The sequence below is a fragment of the Larimichthys crocea genome, chromosome III (assembly GCF_000972845.2).
Source record: "Larimichthys crocea isolate SSNF chromosome III, L_crocea_2.0, whole genome shotgun sequence".
Taxonomy (NCBI): Eukaryota; Metazoa; Chordata; class Actinopteri; family Sciaenidae; genus Larimichthys; species Larimichthys crocea.
This window is the reverse complement of record NC_040013.1, coordinates 1725837-1735717: the sequence shown is the minus strand read 5'-3', so window position 1 is coordinate 1735717 and position 9881 is coordinate 1725837. Positions and strand designations below refer to the sequence as shown.

Sequence of the window (9881 nt, the reverse complement as noted above, 5' to 3'; positions counted from 1 at the left end):
AGCTCATTGTTAAGCTGTTTTAGCCTGTTGTTAGCTTGTTTTAGCTCATTGTTAGCCTGTTTTAAGCTTGTTTTAGCTTGTTTTAGCTAATGTTAGCTTGTTTTAGCTAATTTGTTAGCTTGTTTTGCTTGTTTTTAGCATCTTTAAGCTTGTTGTTAGCAGGTTGTTGCCTGTTGTTAGCTTGTTTTAGCTCATGTTAGCTTGTTTTAGCTTGTTGTTAGCTTGTTTTAGCTCGTTGTTAGCTTGTTTTTAGCTCGTTGTTAGCTTGTTTTAAGCTTGTTTTAGCTCATTGTTAGCTTGTTTTAGCTTGTTGTTAGCTTTTTTTAGCTCATTGTAAGCTTGTTAAGCTTGTTGTTAGCTTGTTTTAGCTCATGTTAGCTTGTTGTTAGCTTGTTTTAGCTCTTGTTGCTTGTTGTTAGCTTGTTTTAGCTCGTTGTTAGCTTTTTTTTTAGCTTGTTTTAGCAGACAGACAAGTTAGCGGGCTAGCTGATGAACATAGTGAAACATTTAGTTGGTGGAGACCAAAAACAGAGCTAAAAGACAGTAAATGTGGTCTTACAGTCATTAAGTGGACACAAACTGTCTCTAAATGAATGATAATGCGTAAACACTAACCCTAACTGTTCATCACAACATGTCCCCAAGTTGCCAGAAAAATACTGCAACCAGCCACCAGGGGCAGTCAAGATGCTTAGGTTTCACTTTTGTTGAGTTGCTATGTTGGCTTATGTTGCGTTTATGTTTACAAGTAAATGTAATGTTACTTTAGCATTGTTGCTAATGCTAAAAACTAGTTTAACATTTAGCAATATCCCAATATTGTCATTTTTATCCAGACTGGCTGCTGTTTGAGCAGATTTACAGTTTCATTTTAGAGTTTATTATTGTGATACTCCGGCTTTATATGCACCCCGTAAAGTGGGGACTCACAAGAGACAGATATCCTGACTCTGACCTCTACGAGTCCAAAAAACACTCGATCCTACTTTTTTTTTTTTCCATATTTCATGAATAATATAATTTCATTGTTCCTTCCTGCCTGGTATAAAAAAAAAAATTAGTCTCAAGATGAAAAAAAGAAACTTCAACAGCACCATTCTGGCTAAAAATAACAATACTGGGAAATAGCTAAATGCTGTGAAGCTTAACATCTTGATCGCCCCTGGTGGCTGGTTGCAGTATAGGTCATGAGTCAGCCTCCATAAGTCCCCTGTTAAAATGAACGAACTTTACAGTTTTTGTGCTGTCTATAGGTAATTCCCTGTTCTGACAACTGTGGAAACAGATCTTTTAGCAGTGAGGAAACACCAGAGGCAGCTTCAAAATATAAAAGACAAACAACTAACTTAATATAATGCAGTAATAATAAGAATAAACAACAGATTAAATGTATAAAATAGGCGAATAAATACATATAGTTCAAGTAAAATTTGAACTAAAGTCTTGAGTTTGCTCTTTAAAAATATGAATTTAGTGTGTGAAATCGGTGGTGCAGTCCTTTAACTTGACCTTTTTTGAGATTTAACGGTGACACCATCCGGAAGGTTGACACAAATCAATTGGCGTTCACCAACCGTGAGCTGAACACTGTTTCTGTTGGGTCATTGTCGAGCAGCAGTCCACCCCTGTGGTCAGCGGCTGATCGAGACAGTGGACGAGGTGATGGAACATATGGTGACTAACCTGGAGCCCCGCCCGAGCCCGAACTCGCTCATCTCCCTGGGTGGAACATCTTTTGTTGCAGGTCAGTTTGCTGTCAGCTCTCCACGATGGTGACTCACTGTTTGTGTTGTGTTTGACACTGTCGGGCAAAGAGAGACACAGAGCGTAAGCTGACATCATTTGTTTCTTATTCAGGGGTCAGATAACTCCCTGTCACGGGTCAGTATTTTGTTTGTCTGCCTCCCGAGGGGGCCATTCACATCTTTCATCCACCCCTGATGAAACATGCGCTCTTTTTCATCGTCTTGATCGCCTCTGCAGACAAAAAACTACAGACAACAATTACAGACAAAAGTTACAGACAACAAACTACAGACAACAAACTACAGTCAACCACAACAACTACAACAACAAACTACAGACAACACAATTACACACAACAGTCTACAGACAACAAACTACAGACAAAACAATTACAGACAACAAACTACAGACAACAGTCTACAGGCAACAAAACTACAGTCTACAACTCAGACAACAAACTACAGTCACATACAAACTACAGACAACAAAACTACAGTCTACAGATAACAAAACTACAGGCAACAGTCACAGACAACAGTCCCCAGACAACAAACTACAGTCTACAAACTACAGTCTAAACTACAGACAACAAACTACAGTCATACAACCATACAGGCAACAGTCTACATACAACAAACTACAGGCCACAGTCTACAGACAACACACTACAGTCACAGACAACAAAACTACAGGCAACAGTCTACAGACAACAAACTACAGTCTACATACAACAAAACTACAGACAACAGTCTACAGACAACAAACTACAGTCTACAGACAACAAACTACAGTCTACAGACAAACAATACAGGCAACAGCTACAGACAACAAACTACAGTCTACATACAAACTGCAGCCTACAGACAACAAACTACAGTCTAACAGACAACAAACTACCGTCTACAGACAAAAAACTACAGGCAACAGTCTACAGACAACAAAACTACAGACAACAAACTACAGTCTACATACAAACTGCAGTCTACAGACAACAAACTACGTCTACATACAACTACAGTCTACAGACAACAAACTACAGTCTACATACAAATCAGTCTACAGACAACAAATACAGTCTACAGACAAAAAACTACAGGCAAACAGTCTACAGACAACAAACTACAGACAACAATACAGTCACATACAACTACAGTCTACAGACAACAAACTACAGACATCATTGTTTTCTTATTCAGAGGTCAGTATTTTGTTTGTCTCCCTTGTGTCCCTTCACTCTTCCATCCACCCCTGATGAAACATTTGCCTGTTTTTCATCCACAGATTACTCCCTTGATGAAATTCCCGCAGAACTACAACCTGTCGCATTACCGCTTCCCCACACTGGGCAGACTACATCTCCTGCCCGGCGAGGCTTTCACCATGCTGTGTAAGTTACAGATATGATAAGTCGCGATAGCAGCTTCTCCAGGTTGAGCGTGAACACTTCACATTAGTCGTGCTCTGATTCGCGCCAAGAGAAATTGTCCAGCTGGGAGGCTCTTGTTTTGGCCCGGTAATTTATTATGCTAAGATTTAAAGGCCGCTAACATAGCGTACAGTGTAGGACGGGAGTGCCCATGAGGGGCTTTTGTGTGACTTTATGGTGCACCATAGAAATCCAGCTATGACTTTAATGTTGGCAGTTACCCTTTTATTCAAACCAGAAAGATTGAGCACTTTCCTGTGTCGTTAAAAAAGAGTGGACTCACATAGAGGGTGAGGGGGGAGCAGTCATTACGGCGAGGCATTAAAACTCCATTTGTTTGACTTTGTGTTCAGGTCAGACTCCCTCGGCTCCCTGGCGCTACATGCATCATGTTGCCTTACAAATGTTTTAATAATTCATTAAAAGGACTGTTATCAGACCTCGAATATACGTTACTGCTTGACATTAGAGCCAGGACCAAATGAACTCATAGCTCTGAGTACCTGGCTGCATGAAACGCTCCAAGTGGAGCTTTTATTCCTAATTATGTTACATGTTGGTGTGTTTGGACACTTTATTATAGTTCGACATCTCCTGTGGGACGTTAAATTACGTCTTGGGCGTTAAAGTCTCTCCCACAGCATATGCACCGCCATTTATCTGACATCAGCAAGCTTTTGTTGTCACAGTCGAGCCACCGCAGACTGTCTAAACCTGGCGTAGTCTCCGTGATGTCCACGCAGACTGTCTAAAACCTGGACGTAGTCTCCGTGACGTCCCCGCAGACTGTCTAAAACCTGGACGTAGTCTCCGTGACTCCCCAGTGACTGTCTAAAACTGGACGTAGTCTCGCGACGTCCCCGAGACTGTCTAAAACCGGACGTAGCCTCTTGACGTCCCCGCAGACTGTCTAAAACCTGGACGTATCTCCGTGACGTCCCCAGACTGTCTAAACCTGGACGTAGTCTCTGAGACGTCCCCGCAGACTGTCTAATACCTGGACGTAGTCTCTGACGTCCCCGCCAGACTGTCTAAAACCTGGACGTAGTCTCTGAGACGTCCCCGCAGACTGTCTATACCTGGACGTAGTCTCTGTGACGTCCCCGCAGACGTCTAAAACCTGGACGTAGTCTCTGTGACGTCCCTCACAGGCTGTCTAAAACCTGGACGTTGTCTTGTGACGTCCTCTACAGACCGTCTAAACCTGGACGTTGTCTCTGTGACGTCCCCCAGACTGTCTAAAACCTGGACGTGTCTCTGTGACATCCTCTACAGACTGTCTAAAACCTGACGTAGTCTCTGTGACGTCCCCACGACTGTCTAAAACTGGACGTAGTCTCTGTGACATCCTCTACAGACTGTCTAAAACCTGGACGTAGTCTCTGTGACGTCCCACAGACTGTCTAAAACCTAGACATAGTCTCTGTGACGTCCTGCAGACTGTCTGGAAACCTGGACGTAGTCTCTGTGACTAACACCTAGACATAGTCTCTATGACATATTTCTGCTGTGAATTTGGACATTTGGACAATGTGGACTTATGGAGACTGACTCACTTCTGGAGCCAGCGTCAAGTGGACGTTTGGGGAACTGTAGTGTTAGCTTAATTTTTTTATTTTTACTGCTTGGTCAAAAATCAAATGTGATGTAGCTGCTGCTCCTGTGGCACCGTGAGATCTCCTGTGGGACGTTAAGTGACGTCTCGTGGCGTTAAAATCTCATCAGTGAGGTTTTTTGTTGTCACAGTCAGCGGGGCCCGGGCCCGGATCAAGGGCCTCTGAAAGGAAGAACAGAACCATTAAGAGCTTCCTCCAGTTTCATTGTTTATCTTGCAGTGCAGCTCTGGATGATGGGTCACATTAAGGGAGGGGGGACCATGCAGACCTCCTGCTCTCCTGCTGGAGTCATGTAGCGGTTTCATAAGCTTTCCCGATATCCACATGTTTTTTTTTTTTCTTCCTGCGGGCCCCTCTCCCCTTTCACCCTCATGCGAGTATACCGCCGTTCCTATTAGGCTGCCGGTGCCAGCGTGCGGCGGCACGGCGGCGTTAATTAACTTCCCTTCTTTGTGAGCATTTTAACAGCACTGCATCACATTCCCAGCCCACGTCCAACCTGCTGCTAATGTCTCTCTCTTCCCTCAGCTCAAACCACCATCGTTGGCCTCTTCTATCACAACATGCACAACTACTACAAGGAGATCAGCCCCGTGAAGACCAGGTAAGATAAAGTCTAAATGAAACAAACTCTCCTTGTACTTCCTGTGTGGGGACTTGTGGTGCTTCCTGCGGTCTTATCTGTCCTCTCGCCTATCGCCCATCTCACCACTCGCTCTCCACTGACTGATACACCCTGCCATTAGCTTTACATATCTGTTCACCACCCCCATCCGGGACCAGCTTGTTCCACTCGTGCTGCAGTGTTTGTTTTTTTTACCAATCTGGACAGAACAGCAATTAAGCGAGCTGGTTTAGGACAGAGTGTGACAGCAGCCTCTGTGTGGGCGAGACTGACCCCTCTGGATTATGATAGAGGAGTGATGCTTGTGTGATCCCGATGTCACATATCGGATCGACTTGAAAAACTATTGATGCAGCGCTGCCGCTCGTCAGCGTGACTAATGATCGAGACGTGAGGTGACAGCTCCGTGTGTAGCACTGATGTGTTGACGCGAGCGTCAGATCAGAGTTTTAGTCTGAAAAACTTTGACAGTCGAACTGACTCAGTAATGTTGAAGTCACCTGTCACCTCACAGACTGTCTAAAACTGGACGTAGTCTCCATGACGTCCCACAGACTGTCTAAAACTGGACGTAGTCTCCATGATGTCCCACAGACTGTTAAAACCTGGACGTAGTCTCCATGACGTCCTACAGACTGTCTAAAACCTGGACATAGTCTCCGTGACGTCCCCGCAGACTGTCTAAAACCTGGACGTAGTCTCCATGACGTCCCACAGACTGTTAAAACCTGGACGTAGTCTCCGTGACGTCCTACAGACTGTCTAAAACCTGGACGTAGTCTCTGAGACGTCCCCACAGACTGTTAAAACCTGGACGTAGGATTCAGTGGCATCAAGCGGTGTAGTTGCTGATTGCGACCTCCTCCCGTTCCAAGAGTGAAGGAGAAACACATTTTGCATCTTGTTTCTTGTTTCTTACATTTTCTGTCTCTCTTTTTTTTTTCTAGGATTAACGAAGCAGCTGATTTCAAGGATCATAAGATCCAGGTAGCGAGCTGTCTCATCTCTCTAAAAGTGGAGCCTTCACCCGCCCTGTCAATTAACCTCTCTGGAGCGCCGCTCATCAAGATCGTCCTCACCCACGTCCTGGTAAGAGTTCTCCCAAACAATGTCCAAGTCAGCTGACTCACATCTTTATCTTCAGTTCACCCTCTGTGTGTGTGTTAGTCATGCTGGGAAATTGGAGTGTGTTTCCTGTTGGTGGGCTCGGTTGTTGGTTGTTGGGTGTGGGACACACCTTATCAGAGAAAAGAGGTTGCTGCCATGGGTTGCCCGTGGCTACATCAGCCGATAGGAAAAATATCAGCTCTATTTTTGGCGTTCTTGAGCGTGTATCGCTGATCGAGGCCTCTGTACAGCTGGGCGCTCAGAGCTCAAAGCTCTATTTTGGTTTTCATTAGCCTGCCTCGACTTTTTCCCTCGCGGAGCATGTGGCTTCCAGAAAGCAAACTGATTATGGACATTTGAACTGACGGCTCGAAAAGGAACAATAACTTTCTTTTTTTTATGAACAACATATTTTTTTTCTTTGCTGCTTTTATGGCAGACGCCGCGCCAGCTTTCCATGGGAAACGCAGTCGAAACGCATAATGATAATTAACTCAAAAATGTGTATCGCATTAGCTCGTTTCCCCGTAAAGTCAGAAATGTGGCAGCGTGCTTTTAAAAAAAATGAAATTTAGCGCCTTTTTTCATCTGAATAAATTGTGTTAATAGCCTATTAGATGATCATACAATAGCATTAATAAGGCAGTTAACAAATCCAGCTGACTCAACCCCCAACAATGCAGCCCTGCAAGAATTAGTCACTTTCTGTACGAATGAAGCCCATGAAACCATGGCGATATCGCTTTGTTTGCCTTCATTTTCCCCGCTGAAATAAATGTTTATGCTGCAATTATCTGGCTTGGTTCCTGTGACAGTGATTGCTGTGTTTGTTTTAGCCGACACCATGGAAGGAGGCTTATAATCTCCTTTTGTTATGGGAGCGCTGGAGATGCTCACCAGCTCTGCTGTCGGCCCGTCGAAGTCGTGGTGTTTCTATTTTGGTTCGATTGCCTTTTTACCTCTGATGTAAGGATAAATCAGGTTTCTTACATTCTTTCCCCTCGACCCCGTTACAAAGAAGCTGTTATACTTATTACTGACGCTCACTGATTGGAGCGCACCCCGCCAGCTCGACTTAGGCCGCACAGCCTGGACGTAATTTGGCACGCGGTGCTTTTTGGCCACGACGGCGTCCAGAGAAAGAATTTTTTTTAAAAAAAGGTTGTTTTGCTATAACTGGTTTGCTGCACAGCTCTCATGTAGTTGGATTGAGTAAAAAAAAAAAACTATTTTTGGAGTTTTAATGCGTTTGGCAGCTGCTGGATACTTATCACCTCCCTAGCTCGGAGGCAGGGAGGGCGGCTCGCGCGGTATGTGGCAGACCTTTCCCGTCATTGTTTATGCTGCTCTTTACCGTGTGCGCAAGTTAAACCTCAAAGATGTCCACTCATGGCACCGGTTCAGTCGGTGATTTGCGGCTGACCTCTCAGCACCCGGTGACTTCATTAAAACCGAGTGTTTGGACTGAGTTTGTCATCTGTCTCTTCATGCTGTCATGGTTACAACAAGTCCTGCGTGCCATCTCTTGTGCTGTGCAAACACCTACCATCATGGCTCGCGTCCAAACGTCATCCATTTCCACTATCTGACACCTGCCATGATAAAAACATACCGTGCGGTGGATTGATGGAGTCGCCGTCTTGTGAAGGACCTTGTGTAACGGCAGGTACCGCTCCGCCGAAGGTCAAAGCCGTGTGGTCGGTGTCGGAGTGACCTTGCCGTCTTGATTTATGCCCCGGTGAGGTCATGCCATTCCCAGCTGACTCAGTCAGACTCGATGAGCCGCCATCATCGTTATGCGGCATAACTGAGCAGGTCTGATACCCCCAGACAAGGTGTTATCAAGGCTGCTGGAGGCCCGCATGCTTTCTCACGCCATTCGGCTGTGGTGTTGATTGGACCCTGGCTCCATCGGTGATTTATTACAGCTGGGTTCGGTCTGAGAGAGCCTAAGGGGAGGAGAAGGGGAAGAAAAGCGAGGGTGGGAGGCATCGGGGTCTGCAGTTAAACATTAATACATGCATAAAAAAGGCTGACACCTCCTCGCCGTCCTCTTCTTCCGTCGAAAGCATCACACTGATGGTATGAGGTGAATGAATGGAAAGATTGATTTCATGAGCAAAGTCGATTTATGAGGTCAAAACTGAGAGGATTTGAAAAACAGATTCTGACAAGAGGGCCCGACTTTACAGGCTTATAAAGTGTGTGTGATAGTTTGGCAGCTCTGGAAGAAGAGCCGAGGCGAAGGGTGGAACCGGGTGGCAGCACAAGCAGGAGCGCCGGTTCTCCGGATCTGTCCCACAATTCACTTTGAACTACAAAACATTCACTTTAGCTCGGCGTCTGTCTTCAACCTTTTATTTCACCAAGCTCTCACCAAACCACTAAAAGTCAGTCCCAGATTTACTCTTGTCCGGCGGCTTCTTGCTGACTCTGTCACTCCAGCTGCCCAGCTCCGGTTCTGGCACGACACTGGCTCTGCTCCCTGTCATTCTTGATCGGTCACTTGGTCTTTTTTTTACATTCTTAACTTTCTTCGTCAACGTCCTCTCCACTCTCTTCTCCTCTGCCATTATGTCCATACATTGCCCATTTGCACAGCTCCTGTTCTTGCACGACACTAGCTCTGCTCTCCATCAGCATTCCTGTAAACCTCCTCCTTTTCTTTTCTTCTTCTTCTTCTTATCCTGGTGGTTTAAACCTCTGTGGTACAAACACTAACACTCCCCCCGGTGCTCTGTGCTCACAGCCTGGCTAACAGACTGAGCTAACAGCAGCTACAGCTTACTTCACTGTCCATCATAAACTCTGTAAATCACAGAGAGTTGAGGCGGAGCAGCCGGAGGACATCAGAGGGAAAACCAGAAAACATTTCCTCCATAAAATATGATCCAGTTTCACCAGAATCAGTGAAATAGTTGCTGCTGTGTGACTTAGTGCCGTAAAGCGTTACGTACTTCTCCCGACCCGGAGCCCAAAGTTACATAGTGTGAGAACAGACGTACGAATGACAGAGACACCGTTCACCTGATCACAGGTCAGAGTGGATCAACAGGAGCTAGTTAGTTCTCCTCTCTTCTCTTCGTTTAAACCTCTTTGTTTCAAAAACAGGATTCCTTTTTTTGGAGGGCTAAGAATTGAATTGACACCCAGGTGACTTCACCATTACTGAGTCAGTTCAAATATATTAAGTCAACTGTCGGTGACTAAGTTTCCATCGATTCCCACCCAAAACTCAGGAAAAACATTAAAGAGAGTTTGGTGGGAAGCGAGTGAAGAGGTCAGGGGCCGTGAGGATAAAGTGGCTTGTGTTTACAAAGACGTCTAGACTTGTTGGAGCTCCCTATACGTGTGCACAGTA

The 9881-nt window shown here is 45.2% G+C and overlaps 1 protein-coding gene across 2 annotated transcripts in view; it reads left to right on the top strand.

Annotated features, from left to right (window-relative positions):
* The window catches only part of adgrd1 (adhesion G protein-coupled receptor D1), a 38135-nt gene that overhangs the window by 12267 nt on the left and 15987 nt on the right, over positions 1–9881 (top strand). For both annotated transcript variants that reach the window (XM_027278528.1, XM_019259444.2), the window contains 2 exons: positions 5317–5392; positions 6361–6502. In XM_027278528.1, the coding sequence (XP_027134329.1) occupies positions 5317–5392; positions 6361–6502 (218 nt within the window). The remainder of the gene's footprint in view (positions 1–5316; positions 5393–6360; positions 6503–9881) is intronic.